Source organism: Capra hircus, chromosome 22 (genome assembly GCF_001704415.2).
Source record: "Capra hircus breed San Clemente chromosome 22, ASM170441v1, whole genome shotgun sequence".
NCBI classification, from domain to species: domain Eukaryota; kingdom Metazoa; phylum Chordata; class Mammalia; order Artiodactyla; family Bovidae; genus Capra; species Capra hircus.
Window position 1 is genome coordinate 58,771,284 of NC_030829.1, and position 26,585 is coordinate 58,797,868.

Sequence of the window (26,585 nt, forward strand, 5' to 3'; positions counted from 1 at the left end):
GCTGGCCGCTCGGCGGCGGCGGGTGGGCTGGCCCTGCGGGGCCCCGCGCGGGACCGGTGGGGTCGGGGCGGCACTGGTCAGGCCAGGCTGGGGCCGCGCCTCCCTCCACTCTCCCCAGCACCCCAAGTGGAGCCCGGACCTACGATTCAGGGCCCCCGCCTGCAGTTGCCGGCTCTCCATCTTTCATCCCTCCGGGACCATCATCAGCTGTGACCTGAGCTGACGTTTTAAGCCGATCTAAATTTGCCACCCAGCCCAACCAGGGGACAGCTGGGCGAGACCAGCCCCTGCAGGGGAGCGCTGGGGTGCAGACCCCCGCTCCCCCGCCCCGGCCAGTGTGGTGCGGGTGACGAGACGCCCCTCGCGGGCGGGTGCGCGCTGGCACACTGAGTGCCCAGGGACTGTTGGTCCAGCCGGTCCGGGGCCCCCAGGAGGCCTGCAGGCCTGGCAGTGCTTCCTCTGCCCCCCCAACCCCGGGGTCCCCGCTCCTGGCAGTGGGCTGGGAGCACAGGGCGGCCCATGTGTGTTCAGTGAAGACGTGTCCTTCCGGCCGGGGGCTGCGTTGCAGGGCGGGATCGCTCACACTTGGGCCATCACTGTCCGTGCTTGGGTGCCCACGGGCAGGGCCAAGCCCCAGGAGAGGCCCCCTGGGAGCCCCCAGGACGGTGCACTGCGGGAGGGGAAGGAGGAGTCCCGGGAGAGGTCCCCGCGCCGCGCTGCGTGTGGTCACCCTTCACCAGGGCGATAATTACTGCAGACGTGCCTGAAAGGGGACAAATTGCTGTGTGCTTGCAATTATAAATTGCGTTTCTGACACTCCAGGGGTTTCCAAACCTTGATATCTGTGCTGTTTACACAGACGTTACCGTCGTTGATGGAAATTACCAGCGAGGCCAGAGCTTTCTGTGGGTCGTGCTTCCTAAGAGATGCTCAGGGTGGCTGTGCTCCGGGAGTCCCCGGGGGACCCGGGCTGAGCCTCGAGCTCGACTCCTCTGTCGTGGGCTCAGGTACTATCTGCAGCCCGAGACTTTTCACACGTGGATCCCCAGGCTGGAATCCCGGCTCTGCGCCAACCAGCTCGGGGGCCGCCAGCCGCGAAGCCCCCTGTGTCCCGGTTTCCTTACTTGGACTAAGTAACGGGACTCGATAACCGGCTCAGAGACCGCGGCATCCAGCAGCAGGCCCTCGGCCTCGGTGCCCAAGGCGCTCCCTGGGCCTGTCCTCTGTTCAGGATGCCGGGAGGCCCACATCCCCGGAGGAGGGGACCCTGGCCCTGGAACCCCGCATCCCGTCGCCCCCCCCCCCCCCCCGCAACCAGGCAGCCCTCCCCGGCCTGCGGGGCCGTGACCTCATCTCAGTGTTATTTCCTGCTGCAGAGAGTATATTCTCAGATCCCTGGGTTTCTGTTAGTGTGAGACGCAGGCCACAGGTGGGCGTGGAACGATTCCAGGTGAGCCACGTATGCTGCATTCGGTGACCTGGAACTGACAGATGTGCCCTGCCCCAGGAGAAAGCTGTTCCCCTCCAGGTTCTTTCAGCCCCTCCGATTAGATTACAGATCACACATCACACCGCATGTCTCTTTCACGCCTCTTTATCACTCCAAAAATGCTTAACTACAGGGCCTTCTTTTATAGGAAGTAATATATTTTATAGGAACAAGTATATAAAAAAGGCTGCAAGACGGACAGTGAGCACCCCCCTCCCCACCCCCCGAGGTAATCATCATCCAGAGACATGTCTATCAGAGTGTGTGTGTCTCTGCGTGTGTGTTTCCCCGTCCTCGTAATATATCTTGTGTCTCATTCCGCATCAGAATACAGCAAGCATCCTTCTGTTTATAGCTGCCGTCTGTAACATGGATTTTCTATACTTTCAATCTCTGTTTTAAACAAAGACAGAGCGAGCCTCAAGCACAGGCCTTCTGCTGATACAAGCTCTGAGCAAGGTTTTATAACAGTGTTTGGTTTGGTGACTTACTTTTCTGACAAAATTCAATATATGCTCGGCACGAATGACTTTTCACTGATGGAGCAGATGTAATGTGTGCTGATATACAGAATACTATTAAGTAATTGGCACACAGGTGCTGTGTGGTTGCTTGGAAAACTAACCTGGGCATAAATCCAGGCCACTTCTGCCGGCTCCCCCGCCCCTCCAACACCCTTCTATAAAATGAAGCCCCTGCCCTGAGCTCCAGCCTCATTCCTCACAGCTCACCCAGCCCCGCACTTCACGCGCCCTTATAGGCCGTTCCTGTGCCTGGAGTGCCCTGCAGGGAGCTCCCATTTGTGCCGCAGATCCCAGTCCAGGCTCCACCTGCTCCAGGAAGCCCTCCCCGATGGCCGTCCCTCCGCCCACAGTTGTTCCCGCCCCTGCGCCAGGCGGATCGCATGACTGCACTGATCACCCACCTTGGTCCCCTGGAGCAGCGCGGGGGTCCTCAGACTGCTGCAGGGTGAGAATGCGCATCGCTCTGAATTCCCCCCGGGACTGCTGCTGCTGCTGCTGCCGGGACCACACTCTTGAGTCTCTCACTGGTGGAGGGCAAGTCGCAGGCTGAGAGTCGACGTCCCTGGATTCTCAGCTCAGCGCCGTCATTAGCAGGCTGTGTGTCTTTGCACAAATTACACCTTCTCTGGGCTTTGGGGCCTCCGTGAGAAACAGATGTGAGCCCGCCTTGTCGGGCAAGTATCGAGATCGTGCGAACACGTGTGTGGAAACTGGGCTGGCACCAACCAGTGTGGGTTGCTTCCTTCCAGCCCCCGGCCACCCAACTTCCCGAGGGCAGGGCCCACGTGACCCTCTGTGGCGCCCGGCCTGTGCCTGGCAGGCACTCACTGCCCACATTCAGGAAGGCACCTGTGCCCAGTTATCAGTTTATTCAACTAGCGACTCAGACATCGCACCTGCCCTATGCCCGCTGACTCTGAGTCCATGGACCCGGGTCAAGCCGGACGGAGTCTTCTTCCCGCTGGGACCAGTGAAAGTGCAGGTCGCTCAGTCGTGTCCAGCTCTTTGCGACCCCACAGACTATACAGTCCACGGGGTTCTCCAGGCCGGAACACTGCAGTGGGTGGCCGTTCCCTTCTCCAGGGGATCTTCCCAACCCAGGGATCAAACCCAGGTCTCCCACATTGCGGGCAGATTCTTTACCAGCTGAGCCACAGGGGAAACCCAAGGACCAGGGAAGGGATGGGATAAATCGACAGCATAAAGCAGATCTCAGCGGGGAATGTTCAGCCCACTTAAGGGAAGCTGTCGTTTTGGGAGCACTTAGTGGCGTCCGTTTGCAAACCAGGCATCGGAGCACTTGCTGTTGTAATAATTGAACGCATCTATTCATTAAAGCAGAGGGCCGCTGGGGCTTGCTTGGCTGGCCCTTGGTGGCCGAGTGGATGCAACGGATAAGAATCCATGCTGCCAGCAGGGTGGGCCACGCAGGGCAAGGCCTCACCACCCCGCCTCTACCCGCTTGGTGCAGCTGGCCCCCAGGGAAGCGCAGCTACTGGGAAAGAAACCCACATACGTCAGGAACGGTCGTTTGCTTTGCCCCCGGGGATTCCTCTTTTTAGAGTCGCTTTAGCTCACAGGTTCCTTAAGTTATGAGAATCCCCCTGGTTATGAGAATCAGTTTTTCTGAAGATCAGTTTCATGTGAAGAGGGGCATTGGCTGAGATCAAACAGGACCAGACTGGCCTCGTGCTGGCCCTGAACCAGAGTGAACCCGGTTCAACATGATCCTTCAGCTCATCACAGATTTCCTGAGCACCTACTGCCCACCAGGCACCTTCCAGAAGCTGGGGACACCCTGGTGACACGTCATTCCTGTGGAGGAGGGGCAGTAAACCAGGGAACAAGTAGCTGAGCCAGATAACCAGGCAGAGATGGACTTTAACGGGGATTAGACCAGATGGAGGGCCTTCCCCAGTGGCTCAGAGATGAAAAATCCTCCTGCGATGCAGGAGTCACAGGTGCCAGGGGTTCGATCCCTGGGTCGGGAAGATCCCACGGAGGAGGGCATGGCAACCCACTCCAGTAATCTTGCCTGGAGAATCCCACAAACAGAGGAGTCTGGCGAGCTACAGTCCAGACTGTTATAAAGAGTCGGACACGACTGAAGTGACTTAGCAGGCACGCACGCAGACAGGATGGGAAGAATGAGGCTGTGCTTTATCTGGGGGTGGCCTGGGCTGTTCTCAGGCACAGAGTGGACACAGGCCAGTCCTGGACAGACCGGAGCATTTCCTAGAGCTTGTCCCCAGGGGAGGGACTTGGTGCAAGTGTCGTGGGTCACAGCCCCCGCTCCCGAGGATCTGGCGTCCTTGCGCCACCAGCCAGGAGGGGAGGGCTGAGCGTGACGGGCTGTGGTGGGGGGCGCCAGTAATCATGTCCTGGGGCTGGCGGGGAGAGGGTGGCGAGCAGTGTCATTCTGGCGCTGACGGGGGTCAGGGAAGAGCCCATCACTGGTGAAGGCAGTTCCACTTCTTGCTTCTAATTTTCTTCATGATATTGTCAGGCCCCTCGAATCTGCAAGAAATCTCGCAAATGGCCATTTCCCGTCCACTTGAACAGACTCCTAACCCAGGTGCTGCAGCACGTGGTAGCCATAGGCCTTTTTCCCATGGACCCTGTCTCCAGGGCTTCAGGACAAGCAGTCCGTATCACCCGGCTGGACTCAGCGGAGGGACAGGGAGAGGGTGTGCTCCCAGGAGCAGCCAGCCCAGGGAGGGATGCAGTGGGCCTGTTCTCATCTGTGGTCACCACTCCCATATTCCTTTACTTCCGCAGCAAACCAACATCTGCTGTGCCAGGGGCTGGTAGGGGAGGCAAGTGCTCCAGGGACCCAGGCTCGGAGGGCTTCTTGGAGGAAGTGACCGCTGCTGGCTGTCTTGTGCACTCCATCCGTCACCGAGCACCGCTGGGCATCACGCGGCCGCTCCGTGGAGCGAGCCTTTCCTGGTGTGGGGTTTCTTCTTCCTTGCCCCTGGGTCCCAACCATGTGGCTCTGCTCTCTGCAGCCTCCTGAGGAGCTCTCCCAGGCCCTTACAGGATCGTTCACCCATGTGTCACCTGTTGGCGTCATAACAGCTGCATCCAACGTTTATTGTTCATTTAAGCGCTCCTGATACCTCCAACCATGACGGTTCCCTCCGTCAGGGGCGCCCTTTGCCAGAGCACTGCGAAGGAGGCGCTAAGGAAAAGATGCCCAGTTCGTGGCTGCACCCCATACTGACCTGGGGACTCAGGTCCCTCGTCTGAACAGTGGGCAGCAGCACCCAGTCACCATGGCCCCTTCTGGCTCTCAGGTTCTAGGGTGTGTTCACATTAAGGCCGCTTTCATCTCACTGTCGTGGTCTGGCCTTGGCCAACCCAAGTCCCAGTGAGTTTTTTTGTGGTTGGACTTAAAATTCCTCTGGTGTGGTGACAGGTGTCTGAAAGCAGGCCAGTTATGTGCAGCAGTGGCCACATCTGAGGCCATCGCTGGGAAAATGACGGAGAGCCACTTGAGGCTTGCAAGCCGTAATAAGTCTCTTTCAACTTTGCTGTGACGCGAAAGTATCCATAGGCAGTACAGAACTGAGTGTGACTGCATTCCAATAAAACTTTATTTAAAAAAGCAGACAGGGCGAGACCTGCCTCCCAGGCCTAAATTTGCCTTTGACTTATTCAGCTGAGCACCTCAGTGTTCCAGGCCCACAGCGGGCACAGGGAATGCCATAGAGAAGGACGCAGGCCCAGCTCTGCCCGGAAGGACAGCACAGCTCTTGGCTGTGATGGGAGAGCAGGGGCAGGGGAATGGGACAGCGTGAAAGGGGAGTTTCTGACTTTGATGGCGGGCAAGTCTGGGTGAGTTTCTGGGGGAGGTCGCGTCAAAAGCTGAAACCCAAATCCTAGCTGTGAGCCAGCACCATGGAGGGTGTTGCTGGAGACTGGAGCCAGACCAGACAGTGCAGGAGGAGGTCTGTGGGAGAGGGACTGTGAAGGCCCGCCTTTGGGGGCATAGGTGCCACAGGTCGGGCCAAAGGAGAGCAGGAAGGCTGTGGAAGATGGCGGGGCGGGGGGGACTGTCAGAAGCCCGGGGAGGGGGTGAAGTCAAGTTGTGGGTGGGCGTGTGACAGCGGCCAAGGCAAGCAGATCAGCACGGAAGCTTAGGACGAAACAGCTTCATTCCTTTCTCGCCTTGTAGGCGGGCTCCTACCCACCCCTCAAGGCCCCAGCCTAAATGTCCCTTCATCTTTGGAGCCTCTTGTCGGGCAGAGTGACAAGCTACTGTCTCCAGACTATCGTAACATCATACACAGGGCAGTGTCTCCCCAGCTGTGCCTCAAAGCACAGGCATGGAGCAAGCACTAACGTGTGTCTGCTGAATTAAACGAAAGGGCAAGGTGAATTAGCCAGGGGAGAGGTGGGTGATGAGCCTCCCTTTACAGTTGAGGAAACAGGCTCAGAAGCCTAAACACTTGGCCCAGACAGCATGCATAAGATTTCTTGCCCGGTCTGGTCATTTCCACTCCGCAGAAAAATTGGCTTTCTCCACCTCTCCAGGCTGGAACTGCTCTCACTCGCCTCACGCGTCCTTGAATTATTAATCTGTGAGGCAGTTGACAGAGAGCAGAAGCAAAAGGCACCGTCTGCCGGAAGGGAAAGTCAGAGAACGAAGAGGCGTCTGGTTTCCCGGGACTCCATCCTCTGCAGTCCAAGTGCTTACAGGGAAATCCAATGCCCTCGCCCCAAACCCCAGCCGGAGCTCTGTCGCCAACACTGTCCCGGCGGGCGGGGAGGCCCTGGGCCTGCGGAAGCGCCTGGAATCCTTGGAGAATCCGGGTTTCAAGCCGTGTCTGGAGCGCTCCACAGCTGAGGGGAGCTCTCTTGGCCCCATTTATTACAGCCTATTTTTAGAGGGCAGGCCAGGCTGGGGTGGGAGTTCTCCACCCCCGTCCCCAACAACCCAGCCGATTGTGTCCCCGCCCATCTCCCCACCCCCAGCCAGGCTGCCGTGGAAGGTCTTCCTCCAGAGCCCCGGGTGGCGGGGCCCCTGGTGGTGGTCAGGTGGTCGGGTGATACACCTCACTGTGGTTCCGATTCACATTCCCCTAATGACCAGTGATGCTGAGCCTCTTTTCGTGTGCTTATTGGCCGTTCATATAGCTTCTCTGGAGAAACACCTGTTTGGATCCTTCGCCCGTTGTTAACAATTCTCATCTATTTATTTGGCTGCCCTGGGTCCTCACAGCTGATGTGTGGGCTTTCTCTCGCTGCGGCCCGCGGGGGCTCCTCTGTGATGTGCACACTTCTCACTGAGGTGGGCGTCTCCTGTTGCGGAGCACAGACCCTCCGCACACAGGCTCAGTGGCTGCAGCTTGCAGGCTTTACGGGCTCGGTTGCCAGGAGGCGTGTGAAATCTTCCTGGACCAGGGATTGAACCTGTGTCTCCTGTATTGGCAGGCGGATTCTTACCCACTGCACCACCAGGGAAATCCCCTTTGCCCATTTGTTAAACTGGGCTATTTGCCATTATATTGCCGAGTTGCTTTATCTGACATGGATTGCTGCTGGTGGTGTTCAGTCGCCAAGTCATGTCCGACTCTTTGTGACCCCGTGGACTGCAGCCCGCCAGGCTCCTCTGTCCTCCACTGTCTCCCTGAGTTTGCTCAAATTTATTGAACAAATGAATTCATTGTTCATTGAGTCGGTGATGCTATCTAACCATCTCATCCTCTGCCGCCCTCTTTTCCTTCTGCCTTCAATCTTTCCCAGCATCAGGGTCTTTTCCAATGAGTCAGCTCTTCCCATTAGGTGGCCAAATTATTGAAGCTTCAGTTTCAGCATCAGTCCTTCCAATGAATATTCAGGGTTGATTTCCTTTAGGATTGACTGGTTTGATCTCCTACAGTCCAAGGGACTCTCAAGAGTCTTTTCCAGCACTATAGTTGGAAAGCATAATTCTTCGGCGCTCAGCCTTCTTTATGATCTGACTCTCACATCTATACGTGACTGCTGGAAAACCCTTAGCTCTGACTGTGTGGACCTTTGTCAGCAAAGTGATGTCTCTGCTTTGTAACATGCTCTCTAGGTTTGTCATAGCTTTTCTTCCAGGGAGCAGGCGTCTTTTACCTTCATGGCTGCAGTCACAGTCTGCAGTGATTTTGAATTCCGAGAAAATAAAATCTGCCACTGCTTCCACTTTTCCCCCTTCTGTTTGCCATGAAGTGATAGGATTGGATGCCATGATGGTAGTCTTTTGAATGTTGAGTTTCAAGCCAGCTTTTTCACATACTAGACCTTATTAGATGCATAATTTGAAAACAGTTTCTCCCATTCTGTCTTCATTTATTTTTAATGTATCAAAGAAAACATCAGAAGTGAAGAGGAGGGGTGTGGAAATGGGCTGTGGGTTCCTGCCCAGCCTCTTGCCCCGGGAGCGCTGGGGTACTAAACTAGCCCTGGGGCCTGTCCCTTGCCGAGCTGCAGGCTGAGCCAGCCCAGTCCTCCTCCTTCACTGTTCCTCACCCGCCCCAGGTCCCCATCTGGGAATAATGCTCCCCACTGGCCCCCCTGCAAATGGAAGATTCAAAAGGGCACGTGAAGAAGCCCCTGCATGCGGGGCTTCCCACAGCTTCCGCCCCCTGCTGACTGCCAGCTGCCCGGCCCTCCAGGAGATGTACCTGGAGAGGCGGGGCTCTGATCCCTTCTGTCAGCTTGAGGAGTCTCCCGACTACATCTGAGCATTCAGCAAGTGCAGATACCTGCCCTCAAGGCGCCCAAGGACAGAGAATACAGAGACGTGCAGCTGAGAACGAGGTGCCCCGACTGCTCGTGGAAGAGAAAGCCACGGGGGGAGGGAGAGCCTCTTCATTCACCCAGCTAACTGAGCCTCAGTTTCCCCTTTTGACAAGCGGGACCAGTAGTAACTGCATCACAGTGTTGTAACTGAGGACCAAATATCAGTAAAAACCTCTAAAATGCTAGTTAGTATCACTTTAAGCTTGCCTGGGGGTCTGGACGTTGTTCTGTGGGTGGGGGGAGGGCAGAGGGTCTGGAGGGCTTAGGGAGAAAGAAGCTGCTTCCATCAGATCCTCACCAGAAAGCCCCCCAAAGGGTGTCCTCAGACTCGAGTGGGGGCACCCACTCCCCTGTCTCTGGGGCAGGGGCGTTAGAGCCGAGAGCCACACCATCTGGGAAAGCGCGAGCCCCGTTTCATAAACCGAAGCCAGAGTCAGGATTGGCAGGGCTTGGCGCCGTTGGCATAGTAGGCTACAGTTGGCTGGTTTGGGGATTTTGTACCTGTTGTGCTCACACGCTCAGGAGGGACATATGTCTGCGAGGGGGCTCGGTCTTGGAGTAGTCCTCCCAGGGGAGGGCCCATGGCTAGGGCGGGGAATGCTGCCGCGGGCGAATCCCGCCCCTGCTCAGGCCCCGCCCCCGGAGCGGGTCCCGCTCATCTCCACGCCTCGTGCGGCCTCGCCCCGCCCCTACTGCCCCGCCCCCTGAGAGCGGGCCCGCCCTCGCCCCCGGCGAGAGGGTCTCGTCCCTCCTCCCGCGGCCCCGCCCCTGGCACGCGGGCCCCGCCCCTCACCCCGCCCCACGGCCCCGCCCCCTGAGAGCGGGGTCCCGCCCCGGCGCCCGCCTCGCCCCGCCCCCGCGGCCCCGCCCCTCCCCTCCCCCACAGCCCCGCCCCCTGCGGCCCCTCCCGCGCCCCGGCCACATTCCTCCGGCCCGGCCTAGCGCTGCGCCTGGCGGGTGGCGGGGCGGGCTCTGCCGGCCTGGGGCTCGGACTTGGGGCCGGGAGCGGCGGGGACCTGCGGGCGCTGGGCCGGGCGCCCCGAGCTGGTCGCGCGGCGGGCAGGCCGGGCGCGGGCGGTCGGGTGTCGGCCCGGGTCCCAAGCGCCCGGCCCCGCCGGCTCCCGCCGCGGCCGCCATGTGGTGCCTGCACTGCAACTCGGAGCGGACGCAGTCCCTGCTGGAGCTGGAGCTGGACAGCGGGTGAGGGCCGGGCCGGGAGGGTGCGCGCGGGCGTGCGGGGCCCCGGGGCCCGGGAACGCGGGGCGGGGTGAGCTCGCGCGCCCCCGTGACCGTCGGCCGGGAGCCCGCGCGGGCGAGTGCCCCGAGGGACCGCTGGGAGTGGGTGTCCGGTGCTGCCGGGGGGAAGTGCGGCCAGCGGGCGTCTGTGCCGCGCCTGGCTGCAGGCCTGCTGCAGCCGGGCCGGGGCCTGTGTCGGGCGGACCCCGGGGGAGAGCGCGGGGGGCTGCGCAGGTGCGCGGGGGCGCTCTGGCCGGGGCACCTGGGCGTGCGCCGGAGCGGCTGGAGCCCGGAGGTGGGGTTCTGCGTGGCCGTGACTGAGCCACGGGGTTGGGGTTGTCTGTCGACGTGTGCATGGTGTGGTCAGCGATGGAGTCAGAGGGGATGAGTGTGTGTCCCAGAGACCATCCCTGCTCTGCTCCGGGGGCCTGTGGGTTGGTGGCTGGCTGAGCGTCTGCGGGCCTGTGTTTACGGAGAGAGGGGGAGAGTGTGTGTGTGTGTGCTGGGAATATTGATTTCTTCGCTCTGCCCGCCAGCACAGCTGCCCCGGAGCTGTCTGCAGGCCCCTTGAGGAGCAGGGCTGGGGGGCGGAGGGGATTTGTTGACAAACGGTCCTGGCTTGTGTCAGGCCTCCTGGGAGGGGGGACCCACCTGCAGCCGTCTGATCTCTGAGTTCAGAAATTCTGCAGTTTGTGTCTGGCAGTTGCACTGAGAATGCACATATGTCCCGTCCCCCCCACACCTCGTCCCCGCCCCCTCCCCCCCAGTCCCTGGGCTGGAGGCTCCACGTGGGGTTGTGGGGGTGCGGTTCCCAAGGACCCATCGCTCCTTGCGTCTGGGGCGGAGGCCAGGCCGGCTGCAGCTGCAGGGCCAGCTGTCTGGAGTCGGTGGCAGCAGTCCGAGAAGGGGGGCGGTCCATGATATTCACACCCTGCACGTGCTGCTGCCGCGCACAGCTGTCCGCCCCGCACTCGCCTGCAGCGCTCTCCTTGCTGTCCCACGTCCCCGTGTCGCCGGGCAGCATGCTGGGGCTGAGGGTCCTGTGGTCAGCATCACGGCTCTGCGGTTTGAGTGCCGGCCGCGTACAGGCCCTGCTCTGGGTCATTGAGCACAGCCCAGAGCCACTTCTTTGTGGGACCACAGGCCAGGGGACACAGCCGTGAGCACAGCTCAGCGTCGTTGTCCTGAGGGGTCTGTCTGTCCGCGAGGACTTGTTCAGCCTCGCCCTTCCTGCTGGGATGCCTACGCCACCTCTCCTGCATGTCTCCCGGTCCCGCGTCCCTTCTCACTGGCAGGCCCTCCGCGCAGCCAGTCTGAATCCTCCAGCTGCAGAGAGGCCCGCTGGGGCCCATTTGAGGTCAGAGCTGGTGACGAGCAGCTGCTCCTCGGCCTCTGCTCAGGCCCAGAGCACAGCTCCTCCTTGGGCCTCTGAGCAGGTGGGACCCATTTGCTGCTGAGTGCCCAGGGGGAGGGTGGGAGAGGGTCAGCTTTGCCCTGGCCTGGGGAGGCTTAGCCAGCTTGCCCCTGACCTAGAGTCCTTCCCAGTGGCCCAGAGAGGACTCAGCAGGCTCCAGAGGCCTCAGGACACCCCCAGTGTGTAACAGGTCCAAGACCACCCGTCCTGGAATGGCCGTGACCACCCCCGGCCAGCAGCACGCCGGGAACCTGTCTTGGGTGCTCTGTGCTCTAAGCCTCTCCCGCCCTCCCTTTCTACACCGACACAGTGAGGCAGGGGGGCCAGGGTCCTGACCAGAGTCTCCCAGGGCAAGCCCAGAGTAAACCCACGTGTTCTGATGGCGGCCTGCGCAGGGTCCCTGCCCGCCCCGCCGCTGTCCTCGGGGCTTCGCTCAGGGAAGTCGGACTCTGAGCTGGTTGTGCTAATATTTACACAGCTTTGGTTCAGAAACACGGACAGGGCTGCCGGCTGCACAGTCAGATGGTGTGAGGCTGGACAAATAGGTCTTTCTCGAGGAGTCTGGACTGGGCCCCAGGAGCTCCAGGTGCAAGTGTGTGCGGGTGTTACCTGGCTGGGCTCTGTGGAACGTGGGATTTCGGTTTGCCCGGCGAATCCGAGAGTCCAGGGCAGCTCAGGGCATTAGGAAAGAGGGGCTCAGGGAGGCAGACAGCCTTGATTGCAAACCCCAGCTCAGCTCTGTGAGGTCACGCAAGTTTCCATATCCTGTGAGCCTCAGTTTCCCCGGCCGTGACAGGAGATGGTGCCGCTGCTTCACGGAGGGGCCTGAGGCCCTCCCAGTGGGTCTGGGAGCCCTCGCCGGGCTGGCCACCCTGGCCTCCGTCAGAAGCACGGTCACCCGGGTCAGCGCCCGGCTCTTCCCCCCACCCGGGACCTGCTGGGTTTTCTTCCTTCCTCTTTTGTAAATTTCCTCTGCATTGTCATGACGTGTGGAAAATCCACCTGGTAATGAGCCCAGAGGCACGGCAACCACACAGGGGTCATGGACTTGGAGGTGGCCCGGGTCCCCTAGACTGTGTGTGTGTGTCTGTGCAGAGGCTGTTGAGTCGGATTGGTCGCTCGTCCTCAAAAGCAAACGTAACGAGTTTAAAGGTCGTTACGGCTCTTAAAGAATTAATTGGTCTGGCCTTAGGGTATCTGGCTGTTCCCACTGCGTGAGGGGAAGCTGGCGGTGATCGTGTGGGGGACGTGGCCTGGTGCCTTCTGTCTGCCGTGGCTGTACCTGAGTTGAGCGTGTGCCCCCCACGCCCAGGGCCAAAGCTTGTGCACTGCACCAACCACGTGCCGGGCATGGCCATCCTCCAAGCACGAGACACCAGTGGACACACAGGCTCCCAGGCCCCCGGGGGCTTGTTCTCTGGAGAGACGTGTGCAGCCTCAGGGCCGGCCCCATCTCACTTCCTGTGTTCCTTTATTCACTCACCAAACTGTTGCTGAGACCTGCCTCTGCCTCGTGTGAAGCCGTGCGGCCCAGCGCCCAGGCCTCCAGGTTGCACAGAGCCTGACTCTTCCCGGCCGCGTGGCTTGGGTGTGTCGCCTCCACTGTCTGAGCCTTGCTTTCCCACCCGTGACACGGGCCTGGCTGCCTCGTGGGGCTTGTGCGGCTTGGCCTGCTGGCAGCCTTCTGCCCCGTCGCCGCATGCTCCCCTCTGCTTTCTTGCTGGTGTCTGGGCTGAAGGCTGGTTTCTGGAGTCTGCACTGGGGCCTGAACCACCTAGTTGCTCTCTTTTCTGTTGCTCAGCCGCTCAGTTGCGTCCGACTCTTTGCAACCTCATGGACTGCGGCACGCCAGGCTTCCCTGTCCTTCACTGCCTCCTGGAGTTTGCTCAAATTCACGTCCATTCAAGTCTGTGATGCTGTCTAACCATCTCATCCCCTGTTGCCCGCTTCTCCTCTTGCTTTCAATCTTTCCTAGCATCAGGGTCTTTTCCAGTGAGTTGGCTTTTCTCATCAGGTGGCTGAAGTATTGGAGCCTCAGCATCAGTCTTTCCAATGAATATTCAGGGTTGATTTCCTTTAGGATTGACTGGTTTGATCTTGTTGCAATCCAGGGGACTCTTGAGAGTCTTTTCCAGCTCCGCAACTTGAAAGTATCAATCCTTTGGTGCTCATCCTTCTTTATGGTCCAACTCTCACATCCGTACATGACCACTGGAGAAAACCACAGCTCTGACTCTACGGACCTTTGTGGGCAAAGTGATGTCTGTGCTTTTTAATACACTGTCTAGGTTGGTCATAGCTTTTCTTCCAAGGAGCAAGCGTCTTTTAATTTCGCGGCTGCAGTCACCGTCTGCAGTGATTTTGGAGCCCAGGGAAATAAAGTCTGTCACTGTTTCCACTTCTCCCCCTTCTGTTTGCCGTGAAGTGATGACTCTAGTAGCTTTTAATGCCTTCTTCGTATGTGGCTGGAGCTTCTCTGCTCCTTGATGGAAAGGACTGTTCTTTCCATTTTATTTCCTTGGTTTGCCGCTTCCTGACATGGAGATGGTTCACTGCGAACTTCAGGCCCAGGTGTGGAGACGCAGCCAGGGTCCCCTCCCTCCGTGTATAAATGGGGAAGCTATGACTGCCTTGTTTTTTCCTCTTTGTTCCAAGGTTGCTGTAATAAGAATAAAAACAACAGCAACGGTTGCCGTTTGGCAAACTCAGTGAAGGACTTAGTTCTCAAAGCGGTTTTTGAGAAAGTGTCTTCTGTGCCCGTTGGTCACCAGCCAGCGAGTCCAGCAGCTGAGATGTGGTCTCTGCCTGCCTGACCCCGAGGTCTGCGCTGTTCACAGCCAGGCTGTGCTTCCTCTGGGACTTAGTAATCTTCAGCAAAACAAGTCCCATCGCAGATGGAACCTTTGGTGTGTTCCCCGCAGCACAGAACAGGAGTCTCGTGGCCCCTGCTGTGCGGAGTCCCAAGGCGTTCCCGAACGTGCCAGCTGGCTGGCAGGCAGATTGTCTGTCCTCCTGGTGTCTTGCCGGACACTGCAGACCCCAGACACTCGGGTGGGATGCCAGCCAGACGAGGCCTCCGCTTCCTACAACTTGCTGCAGGCCAGTCTCGGTGTGGCATGGTGTCTCGGGGACAAAAGCTGACTGTCCTCTGACGTGCTGAGGGATCAGTGTGAACACAGCCGGCCTGCGGGTGGTGAGGAAGCCCAGGGCCACAGCCTTCGACGACCCTGGGGGACACACGTGCATGTGGGCTGCTGAGTTCCATCCCGTGGGAGGAGACAAGGGCCAGTAAGAAAACCGGAAACTTTGAAAACAGCCCCAGCGGGGAGCCTCCTGGTTTGGGTTCCCCGGAACCGCCCGTGATTCGGGCAGCGTGGGTATCTGTCTGCATGCCGACGTGAGCACTTCCTCCCGGTGCCCGGCGCTGTCTCTGGCTGGGAGGCTTGTTGGTGTGAGAACTGGACACATTTCTCTGAGGGAAACCTTGAAAACGGTGCCTTATTGTATCATAGTAAGAGCTCAGTACGTGTGAGCTATGGCCGCGTTCAGGGCCATTCTTGACCCTGACTATTTCAGAGAAGGGGCCCTCCCCAGGAGCCCGGGCATCGCGTCGCGTCCCCTTTCTGGGCCTGGGCGTCCCCCTCTGTGGGTGAAGAGCCGCGGGACCCGGGGGTCATTTGTTCAGGGAGGGGGCTGGGGCCAGCAGCTAGGAGGTGGATGTTGTAGGCTGCCTGTGATCGGGGGCACGCTCCTTAGCCTTACTGTGCCTCGGTTCCCCCATTTGTAAAAGGTGGGTGGTGGGAGGCGCTCCTTAGCTGAGCTAGTCCGCTTAGTGGTGGACGGTCGCCTCCCGGTCTCTGCAGAGCCGGGGGCTCCAGGACGCGGTTCCCAGCCGGGAGTGGGTGGCCCCTCCTTTTGGCTGCGGGCTGACCCAGGGCTGCTCCTGCTGTGTGGCAGCATTGACTGGGGGCCCTGAGGGCAGTGGGTGAGAGGAGGGGCCTGGTCGTGGGCTTCGGCGGGTGCACTTGTCGTCCTGCTTGCAGCTGAGGGCTGCACCTCCCCCGCAGGCTAGACCGTGTTGTGTCCAGGGCCTCAGCAGAGCTAGGTGACATCGGCCACGGGACAGGGAAGCGGCCCCTCCAGGCTGGACACAGCCCCACTGGTGCCCAGGACTTGCGGGCAGGAAGGCGACCCTCACTTGGCTCTGGTGGGTCTGGGGTTAACAGAGGTTTGAGCCACGCTTGAAACCAGCTACAGGATAAAAAGGACGGTGTCTGACGTTTGGGTTGCCTTTGAACCTTGCACACACCTGGCCTCTCTGACCCTCTAAGAGCCTTGTGACGTGGCTGGTATTAGTCCCATTTTACAGACAAGGAGACTGAGGTGAGGAAAGTGAAAATCACACACTCAGCTTTGCACTCCTAGTTAGTGTATATCTCCGTCCCTCCCTGACGTGGCTGGGGGAGACGGGGCTTGAGCTCTCTACAGCGGGGATGGGGGAGCTGTGGAAGGAGGTGTGGGCGAGGAGCAGGACCCACCACCCGGGGCTCGGACGCCGGCCCAGCCGCCGCACAGGGCCGCGCACAGAGTCCGCTCCGCGGACGCGCTGCCCTCGAAGCTCCGGCCAGTGGCCTTGTGTCTCAAAAGCGTGTTTGCCGCGCCATGAGGTCACTTGGGGGTGAGAAGTGTCTTCCGGATCGCCGGGGCCTTAGGAGTGGGGGTGCTGGGGGGTGTCGGGCTGGTAGCCTGCGGTCAGGGACGGCCGCCTGCTCCCGGGTTCTTGTTACCTGGTCTGACTTCCCCGTGTAGAGCCCGGTCAGGCCCGCGACTGTGCCGTGCGGGGAGAGGAAGTGACCGGGAAGCGCTTCCCCGTGCTGTGTGCCCGCCCCAGGCAGGCTCAGCCGCGCAGACCCAGGCTCTGTGCGCCGTCTGGCCCTCAGCTTTCTCAGAGCCATAAATTAACCCTGCTGGCTTTGTCACTTTTTTTCTCCCTCACTCAGTAAAAATGGCCAAAGGGCCCAGAAAGTTGGACGGCAGGCCTCGATGTGGGCAGCGGATTCCTCGCGCTGCTTTAAACTCCTCGCCATGGAAACCCCCCAAGCGTTTGCAAGGGTGTCATGGCCCCCCCCCCGGGCGCTTTTGCTTCCTGGCCCCTGGATTAGGCAGATCCCAGACACTGTGCGGATGTTAACGCGAGGGGCTGTTGTGTGGTCGGCCTCGTCTCTGGCGCGGAGCTGTGTTCCCCGGCGGGTCCCTCCAGCTGTGCCTGGCGGCCAGTCACTGCCAAGGGGCCCGAGTGACGCCCACCCCATAGGGCAGAGCAGGCGCTGCATCAGGCGTGAGACAGGACCGGGGCTCTCTGCTCCCCATCCCCATGGGGCCCTGCTTGCTGCCCCACGACCCCCTGTGCCCCAGTCTCCCCCGAGACACATGGGCACCTCCTCTTGCCCGGCCCCTGGGTGGCCTGACCTGCAGCCTCCAAGCACCTTCTGTCTGGCATGGGAGACCAGGCTCCCCCAGGCACTGCCTGGGCGGCCTCTGTGCCTTCTGTCTGTCTGTCCTGCAGCTCCTGCCCTGGTGCCTGAGTCCGTCCCCCTCCCCACACTGCCCACCCCAGAGGCGGCAGTCAGCCCAGACCCTGCCACACACACACATCCCCCCTCCCTGAGTCTGTCCCCCTCCCCACCCCAGAGGTGGTAGTCAGCCCGGACCACACACACACCACACACACACCACACACACACAGACACACACACACACACACACACACACACACACACACCCCACACACACACCCCCAGCCAGAGAGCCGCCCGGTCAGCGCCCCCCTCCCCTCCTCAGGTTGTGGGTCCCATGCTCGGACGCCTGTCTCTGAGCAGAGGCTTGCGAGGGCCTCTGGGTGTTGCCGTGTGGCCCTCACAGCGGCCTTGTGAACTGCGCGACACCCCCATCTCAAGGCTGAGAAGCTGAGGCACAGAGGGTCCTAGCCGCCTGCCTCAGGGCACGCAGCTCCTGCCTGCCAGGTGCCAGACGGCAGGGCTCTGTGCTGCTGTGGGAGGTTGAGGGGCAGCATCCTGACCTCCCAGGCCCTCACCGGGGGGCCGCATGTGGGGGGCCCATCACCACACCACAGATTCAGGTCCTGGGAGCTAGGCAGGAGGGGTCAGGGTCAGACAAGGCAGGCGGGCCCCCCCAGCCCGCCCCAAGAAGAGACAGTGGAGGTGGGGGCATCAAGCGCCGTCACAGGGGGCCGGCAGTCAGTGTTCAGTCAGCTCCCCCCACCCCACTAAGTTACAGCCCCTCGGTGTCTCAGTTTCTCCATCAAGTAAATGAGCAGGCGAGAGGGCCCCTGCCTCGACAGGGTGCCGCCTCCAGCTCTGAGCGCGAGCTCTTGCTGACTGCCAGCCCCCAGAGGATGATGACAGGGTGTCCGCGCAGTCCCGCCCCGGGGAGTGTCGGAGGGGAGACAGGTGTATGGGAACCCCGAGTGTCATGCCCGCCCGTGCTGAGTTTCCAAGCCTGCCCTCCAGGGGGACAGACGTGTGCCTCCCAGGGTCAGCGGGGTCCCGAGGCCTCTTGCTGGCGATGCCCCCTCCAGAGCCCACACCCCTGGGGGACAGGGCCCTGTGGGGGCGGGTGTGTGCGCTGGCTCCCAGGAGTTGCGATCATGACAGATTTTAAGTCGGCAAGGACTTGGAGGATTTGTGGGTTTACAGGGCTTTGTGGTGGGGGGGGGCTGGTCAGGCAGCTTGGGGGCCCCAGCTGGGTGGGATGGCAGCTCTGGGTCAACAGTGTCCCCGGCCCCGAGTGGGCCCCGCGCCTTGCCCCAGCCGACAGGGTGGGCCGCCGGCAGGAGGCCTGCGCGACAGGGCCGCTCTCCGCCGGCCAGCTCTCCCGAAGCCAGTCTCCCCAGCCGGTGCCTCCTCCCTGCCCTGTCGGCATCCCTGGGGCCCGGCCCAGCCCCGTCTGCTGGAGCCTGCCACAGAGAGCTGCTTTCTTTAAGTCCCTTTTGCGCGCATGGAAATAACTAGAGGCCTCTGTGTTTAATTTGGCTCAGCCGGGAAGATTTTTGGCCGTGCGTGTATGTGTGTGTGCATTCGGAAAAATCTTTCCAAGTGTGCCCTGGCATCGGAAGCCCGAGTCCTCCTGTTGCAAACAGTCAGAACCAGCAAGGGCCGCCCTGGCTTCACCGGGGGCGAGGGTCTTGGCGGGAGGCAGTGGCCGGTGAGACACACAGACAGGAACGGGCGATGCCGTCTGCACCTGAGATGCAGCGAGGGGAGCGGAGGTCCTAGCGCTCAGGTGAGCCGAGGGCAGGCTGAAAGGGCAGGGCTGTATGCGTGACACTGGGGGTCCTGGCTCCCCGCATGTGCCGAGGCTGGTCCTGGCCTGGACACCACGTGTCCTGCGCCTCTTTCTGGCCTTGACAGAACCTCACAGGCTGTCCGCCGAGCCCTCGTCTCCCACGTGCAGAGCCGAAACAGCGCCGTGCGCTCACCTGGGCGCTTGCAGTTGGCACAGCGGGTCCTCCTGCGGTCCCCATGTGCCTCCTGGGTGGTTGGTGGCAGGACTGATGGCCGTTGCTTCGCGGAGGCCGTGGAGGCCCAGAGCGGGGAGGCTACCTGCCCAGGGTCGCTCAGCCCAGCAGTGGGGCAGCTGGAGCTCGACCCCGTCCGGCCTCCCCCCGAGCCCGGGCCCCACATTCCATGCGGGCGCTTCCTGAGCTGCCAAGCAGCATTCCCCACACAGAGGGGTGAAGGGGGCTGCCCTGGGTGGGCACACCCCAAGGTGTCGCCTGGGCGTCCGGGGTCAGATGGATGCTTTTTAGGACTTCCCTCAGCTCAGTCGGTAAAGAATCTGTCTGCAATGCAAGAAACCCGGGTTCGATTCCTGGATCGGGAAGATCTCCTGGAGAAGGGAATGGCAACCCACTCAGTATCCTTGCCTGGACAATCCCACGGACAGAGGAGCCTGGCGGGCTACAGCCCGTGCGGCGGCAAGAGTCGGACACGAGTGAGTGACTGAACCACACCACTCTCCGCGTGAAACGGAGGAGGGAGCATGTCTGCTGAGTCGAAGCTCGGTGGCCACAACGACCAGGGGATCGTGGTCATCATCCGTGTGATGGCGCCACGTCAGGGGGACCCTCAAAAATCCAGCTGTTGGGGGGCGCGGCGGGGCAGAAGGCAGGGCGCACGGAGCTGCGGGAATCCTGGGGCCCTGCCCCTGGGACTTGGTGTCCTAAGTCGGGCTCCCTGAGGACGGCCGGACCCTGGGCTGCATGCCTGACTTCTGCTCTCTGAGTCGGCCACGAATGCTGGTCCTCAGCGAGCCTGTGAAGCAGACACGACCGGCGGGAGGGTGGCGTAAGGCCCGGAGCCCGTGGGTGTGGTCGGGCTGCAGGGAGCAGTGGGACTGTGGCCAACAGAGAGAGAGCCCCTGTGGGCGTGGCCATCCCCACGCGGGAATGTTCGCCCACGGGGCCTGATCCTCGGGGGCCCGTCTGGAGCTCTGTGCTGAGACCCCGTGAGCCCCCTCATGGGGAGCCCCGTGTCCCCGAGAGCTCTGCCTTCTCATTGGCTCATGAGGAGACTCCGGGTGGGCTCCAGGCCGATGCCAGGGTCCCAGATGGCTGGGCCCCACCCTTGCCTCGGTCCCGGCCCAGATGGCGCTGGGGAGAATAAAAGGCTTTCTCACGGGCCTGTCTCTGCACTTGGCCGCGGGGCTGGCGTCAGAGGCCCGGTTCTACCGGGATGCAGGCCTGAACCCTGGCCTGCTGCTCGGCCCCCTGGCGTGTGGGGTGAGAGCCCCAGGCCGATCGGGGTCCCCTGGGACTGATGGTGACGTCGTGTGCACAGCATCACGCCAGCAGAGGCCCTGGCCAGCCTCGACGGCCGGCTGTGTGCGCCGGCCCCCACCCAGAGCCCCGGGGTTCCCCCGCCAGCTGGCGTCTGGCCCTCCTGAATGAGCACGTTTGCCGCCTTGGAGGAAGTCGGCTCCCACCTCCCAGCGGGGCCCCCATTGGTGCAGGCCTGCAGGCCTCCCAGGGCCAGGCAGGGGCCCCAGGGAGCCACACTAGGGTGTCCCTGCAGCGGCTTTGTGACTCGAGGCCTGGAGAGCAGTGTTCTGGGTGCAGAACACGCGTCCATCCCTCCAAGAAACGTGCCAGACCCGCAGCCGTTTGGGGTGGTGGGTGGCGAGCGCAGACGTGGGCCCGTAGAGGCCGTGCCTGCCGGCTGGGACCCAGGGAGCCTGTCTGTCCGCAGGGGCCTGTGCCCCTGCTTGCTGTGAACAGGCAGGGAGGGAGCTTGACTGTGGGCAAGGGCAACAAGGTGACCTGGGTGCCGTGCCCGGGCCGGGGGGGCCACCCAAGGATCCTAGAGGGCGGGCGTTCGGGGTCCCAGGCCAGCTCCGGGCCCCACCCACCTGTGGGCCTCATCCTTAGCATTTCAGAATGCACTGAGCGAACAGTCGGGTCCATCGAGCCCCCGGTCACGGCAGCATCGCTCGCGTAGCATCGCCGTTCATTTGTGCAGCGAGGGCCCTCTGAGCTCCCCGAGCCCTGTCCGCAGCCCTGGAGGCCTGAGCAGGGGGTGTGCACCCTACCCCCTGCCACTGGAGCCGGCTTTCCGAGGCGGAAACGCGGCAGAGCAGGCCTTCAGGCTCCGAGCCCGCAGTGCAGAGCGGGGGGCGGCGGAGGCGCGGGGAGACGCCTCGGTAGCTGCAGGACCCCCTTCCCCGCCCCTCCTGCCAGGTGACCCTCATGCCCCATGCTGGCCACACTCCGAGCCCCGGGCCCCGCTGGGCTGGACCTGACTGCGGCCTCTCGGGGCTGACCTCTGACCCTCCGGCCGTCCGGGCTATTTTGATGGGAGTGAGTCAACATGGAGACGCAGGGAGGTCCGGCCCGGCTCCAGCAGGCGGGCAGACAGACCTTCTTTATGCTCTGAGTGAGACCCATGCCAGAGACGCTGGAGCCGCCCCCTCCGGGGGGCCGGAAGGGTGACTTGGAAACAGGCTGGCAGGCCGGAACAAGGGCCTGGCGGCCCAGCGGACGCGTGTTCCTCCCCTCTGGCTGTGCGCTGGAGAGAACAGGCCTGTCTGAGGAAGGGCGCGGCCCCGGCCCCCTGGAAGGGTTCCCGGCTGTCTGCAGGGCTCCTCGCCCTGGCGCCCTGTCCCGATCCATGCCCTGTGGTGGCAAAGCTGAGGCTCGGGCAGGGGGTCAGACCCCCCATGCAATCTCTCACTGGCTCACGTTGGGACTCCATGGGGCAGTGACCGCCCTACGGGCCCCTGGGACCCGGGGCAACGCCCCACGGCACGGGCATCCCAGCACTGCGCTTCTCCCGGTGGGCTTGCGGCCCATCTCGCCAGCAGCAGCTGACAAACCGGGAGGTGCTGGATGCTAGTGTAGGGAGCGGGGCTCTAAAAATAGCCTCCCACCCAGAAGAGCCCATTGTTCTGGGTCCTGTATTTTTATACGTGTACAAAAGCCGCTCCTGGAGGCCTCTGTGCCCATAATTAGCGCCGGAGCCGAAGCCCAGGAGGCGGAGCGGGGCTGGACCTCATCCCCAGCAGGACAGGCCTCGGGGCAGCGGCCGCAGTCCTTGCCCAGAGGGGATGGGGCAGTCAGGCCAGCGAGCCGTGCCCACGTGGCGTGGAGGGCAGTGGCTGGACAGCTGCGGGGGGGCCCTTCTGCTGCCCCACCCTCAGCCCCGCCCTCCTCCCCCGACCCCACCCGCCAGCATCCCCCTCCCACCAGCACCCCCATTCTTGGCCTTCCCAGCTTCTCAGTGGCCTCTGCCCCTCCCAGCGCCCCCAGGGTGTCTTCCAGGACCCGAGGACAGGCATCGGCACCTCGCTGCTCCAGCCTGTCACTGGCCTGCGGTCCAGCCACTTTCCCCTTGCCCCGTCACAGCCGGCACAGGCCTCTTGTCACTGAGGGTTGCTGAGGGTCGCTGCAAGGAAGGATGGAGGTGCTTTTCCGGAACACCGCTGCTGTCTACCCTGACCACCGCCCCAGCTGAACCCGGGACCCTTCCCTGGCCTTGCTCCGGTGGTGGGGTCCAGCGCCCCCTCCCCATCGAGCCTTGTGGGGTCCTGAACCCTCAGGTTCCTGCAGCCCCAGGCGTAGCCCACCGGCCTTGTGCCCACGGTGGACCCTGCCTCCGCTGCTCAGCCTCAAGAAACGGGGGTCCTGAGCAGAGAAGAGCCCTCCATCACTGCCCAGGGTCCCTCCCGGGGTCCAGACAGCAGGCGCCTGCCTTCCAGGGAGCTTCCGCCTCAGGCGCTGGGGCCTGGGCTCTGCTCGCCAGCCTGCGGTGCCTGGTGTGTCTCTATTTCTGTTGCTGATGCCAGCCGTCAACATAGCGTCCCCCACGTCTCTGTTACTGTTCCCGATGCCAGCCGTCGATGTAGCGTCCCCCGCATCTCTGGCCCTGCCTGGCTGTGTCACAGAGCTGGCTTCAGTGAACGTTCACGGACCGGCGTGGCCAGCCCCGGGGGTGGAGGAGGGTTGTTGGGGGGCTCCTGGGGAAGTCAGATCTCCCAGCGGGCTTCCGGGTTTCGTGGTGCAGCCCGCCGCCCGCGTCTGTGGTTTGGTGAATAAGACTTTGCGGGTCCTGAGAAAACCTCTAGTGACGATAAAACCGGTGAGCTGCTTCGATCACTCTCCTCTTTAAACGCTTTGCTTGCTTATTGCTTTCGGCCATCCCGGGTCTCGGTGGTGGTGCCCGGCTTCCATAGCGGTGGCGTTCCTTGCGAATCATGGGCGGTTGCAGCAGGACCCTGGCCGGGCCTGGGTTCTGCAGGCCGAGCTCTCACTGTGCACACAGCCCTGGGACGGTAAGAACCTTTCGCTGGTGTGAAACCGGGCTCAGGCCGGGGGGCGGCACCTCGGGGGGGACTTGGACGGTGGCTGAGGCCCTGCGCCCTCGGCATCGGTGAAGCAGGCCCGGCCCCGGTGCCCACAGGACAGGCAGGCGGGTGTCCACCCAGGGCTGGCAGCCACCACTCAGCTCAGCGGTGGATTCCGCCCGGAAATATGTTCTCTGCTCATTTTATCGAAGAGAAGCCAGACGTCTGGATGGACGAACGTTCCTGGCACCTATTTCTAACGTAAGGAAGAAGAGGAAGACGGTGACCGCCACTCTCTGTAGACGCAACAGAGGCACAGGGGCGGGACTCGGGGGTGGGCGTCCAGAGGCGGGGCTGCGGGGCAGCGGGCAGGGAGGGGCTGGCTGGCCTCTCTTCCCGGGCCTGTTTCCTCTGCGTCCGACAGGAGGTGCTTGGCCGGGCCATTGGGATTCTAGACGGCCCACGGGTCACGACTGGCCAGGACTCTTTGAAAGTCCAGTTTCTGGGGCCACAGTGCTGGCTGACCCTTTGAATTCTGGGGAGCTCCTGAGTCAGGAATCAGCTGCCGAATCTCCCAGGAGAGTCTGGGGACCAGCCCGGGTTGGGGGCCACTCTGCAGGTACCTCGATTGTGCCCGCTGGGCACCCTGAGGGAGGGGTGGCAGTGCCCGGCCAGAGGGTCCTTGTCCTTCTAGAGCCTGAACGTTATGGTGGGGAGGTAGAAAAGCTTCCGGCTTGCTTTTAGAAACCCTGTTTCTAGACAATTCTGTCATGTTTGCGTGGGTTTTCTGCATAGAGGTGGTAAGTTTGGGTGGGTTCCAGTCTCTGTGGCTCTGAAACCCCACCATCCCCTGGCCCAGGGCTGAGACTGTCCTCCGTAAGTCTGTGCCCTCCTGGCCCGAGTCCCGTTCACAGACCTGGGGTCCTCGTGGCAGACAGCATAGCCCCCGGGAGTCTGGCCCTTCTAACACGGCTCAGAGCTGCTGGGAGTGTGCATGCCTCCGGGTGCCAGATGCTGCCGTGGTGCAGACCTCTCGGCACGGGCCTTCCCACAGACAGCGGCTGGCACTGCAGAGGTGCAGCCGGGAGGGTGGCGGGGGGCTGGGGCTCTCTGAGACTCAGGTGGCCTTTGAGCAGAGAGCTGGAGGAGGCGAGGGGCGAGCCAGGTGGCCGTCTGTGAAGACCCCAGCAGAGCGGAAGCCCGTGCAAAGGCCCTGTGGTGGGAGTGCATCAGGGTGTGGGGGGCCGTCCTGCAGAGCCTTCTGGGTCACTGGGAGGACTTGGCCCTGAGCCCCGGGAGGGCAGCAAGTGGATGAGGGACCCGGTCCAAGCTGTGTCTCGACATGTCCCAGCTGCTGATTATGGGAGGCGGGGGTGTGGTGGGCGGGGCCAGAACACAGCAGTGAGGCGGGGGCCGCACAGGCCAAGCTGGCCCCAACGTGGTGGGGGGTTGCCGAGCCGTCCGATGCTGGCTCTCTTCGAGGGTGGCAGGGCCTGCTTTGCTGGCGGATGACGTGCGGAGTGTGAGCAAGACGGTTGCCAAGAGCGGCCTGAGAGGGCCTGGAGCCACTGGAAGGATGTAGTCGCTGTCGGCCGAGTCGGGGCGGCGGGCGGGGTGGGGGCCCTCGTTCCAGGGCCCCACCGGGCAACAAAGACAGCGTACCCGGGCCGGACACAGGTTCTTTCGGCTCCTGTCTGATCACTGTGTATCCGCATTAAAGCCGACTGGGGACCTGGGTGAAAGCCAGACCCTCCCGACCGCCACCAAGCCCTTAGGGCAGCCTCAACTGTCCAGAAGGCTCGTCCGCGCCCTCAGCTTTGAGACACTGCTCCTCCTGGCTGAGCAGAAATCACGCAGGTGTTGGGTGGCTGTTAGGACTTCTGCGGCTCCAGCTTCCCCCAGTCCCTCAGCACTGCCTGGAGGCCCTGAGTGCTCACCGGAGGCCCTCGCTGCCTCTGCGTCCTCCCATCCTGAGGTCCTTCTACCCGAGCTGCCCACCAGGGAAGGTGCCCAGCATCTCCCTGAGAACAGGAGGTCCGCAGTTCCTCTCCCCCGGGACGGCCAGGGCTCAGTGTCCGCTGGGGCCCATCAGTCCCTTCGGTGGCCAGCCAGGTGTCCATCCTAAGGACCACTTACCAGCTGCGGTCCTGGCTGTGATGTTTTAGGCCTCCCTGGAGGCGGGTGTGGGTGACCGGTGCAGGAGCAGCCTCCTGGGTCCCCCGGGAAGCCCGCTCCGCCCCCTCCTTGCTGGCACACCAGCTCTGTGTCCCTTTACACACTCACCTCTCCCTTCAGATCCAGCCCTGTGTGTCCTTGTCCGATGGTGCTCGGGGCCAGGCTAGCCCTCAGGGAGGGGGCTGCCTCCAGGCCCAGGCACATCTCACAGAGTCGAAAGCCTGGGAGGGTGATCTGTGCTTGAAACCTGGTTGTAGTCTGAGCTCTGTAACCTTGGGCACACCCCAAACCCAAGTCACCCTTTCTCCCATCAGCAGAGGGTGGGGGAGCCAGGCCTTCTCAATGGGGTCACGGCAGGGATTATAAACGTGAATTTAGCTTGCACTGTGGCACTCTGGGTGACTGTATGTGGGGCATGACCCACCACAAGCCCGCTCAGTCCCTGAAAACTGGTTTTCCAGACCCTGCTGGAATGCCTGCACTCCCCGAGGCAGCCCCCTACCACCGCCAGGCACTGAGCGGCTGACGCTCTGCCTCCTGAAGCCACGCTGCCTTCACCCCGTCTCTGCTCCTGTGGCCCCTCGGTTGGGGACACGGCCACCAGTCCCTTCCTGCCCTCCCCTCCCCTTCAGACCCTGCCCTGGTCTGTCTGTGTCTCTCACCGAGAACCTAGTGCAGAGCAGGACTCGCCCCCTCCCCATCCTGGGCGATAGACCTCTACTAATGTGACCACAGAGCCGCAGGCGCCCCGGCGGAGGGTTGGGAGGGAAGGCTTGTGAAGGCTGCTGTTGACTCTGGCTTGAACCTCCCTTTCTGGGAATCAGAAACCCTGGACAGAGCATAGCGGAGGCATGAGGGAGCACGTATGTCTGGGACGCTGTGTTGCTCGGGCCTGGGCACTCTGCTGGGAGTGTGGAGACGGCTCTTACATGGACGTCTGACCACAGGCAGGCCTGCAGATGGCTCTCCCTCCGCGTGGGGTGGCCCACTCAGAAGACAGTGGCTTTTCCAGACGATGTGACCACCGCTGGCGCTACGCACCCCGGGCTGGTTTACGTCGTGACTGCACACGACCCCAGGATGCAGGGCCCTGGACCCCAGCCCTGCCCCCAGGGGC

General features: G+C 62.2%; 1 protein-coding gene across 4 annotated transcripts in view; it reads left to right on the forward strand.

Annotated features, from left to right (window-relative positions):
- Positions 1-26,585, forward strand: part of IQSEC1 (IQ motif and Sec7 domain 1) — a 136,881-nt gene that overhangs the window by 75,055 nt on the left and 35,241 nt on the right. For 2 of the 4 annotated variants that reach the window (XM_018067214.1, XM_018067215.1), the window contains exon 1: positions 9,820-9,987. The exons of 1 other annotated variant lie outside the window; for it this stretch is intronic. In XM_018067214.1, the coding sequence (XP_017922703.1) occupies positions 9,923-9,987 (65 nt within the window). In that variant the 5' untranslated portion in view covers positions 9,820-9,922. Of the gene's footprint in view, positions 1-9,817; positions 9,988-26,585 lie in introns of those variants that run through there. One more of the 4 variants, XM_018067212.1, reaches the window with a different exon arrangement.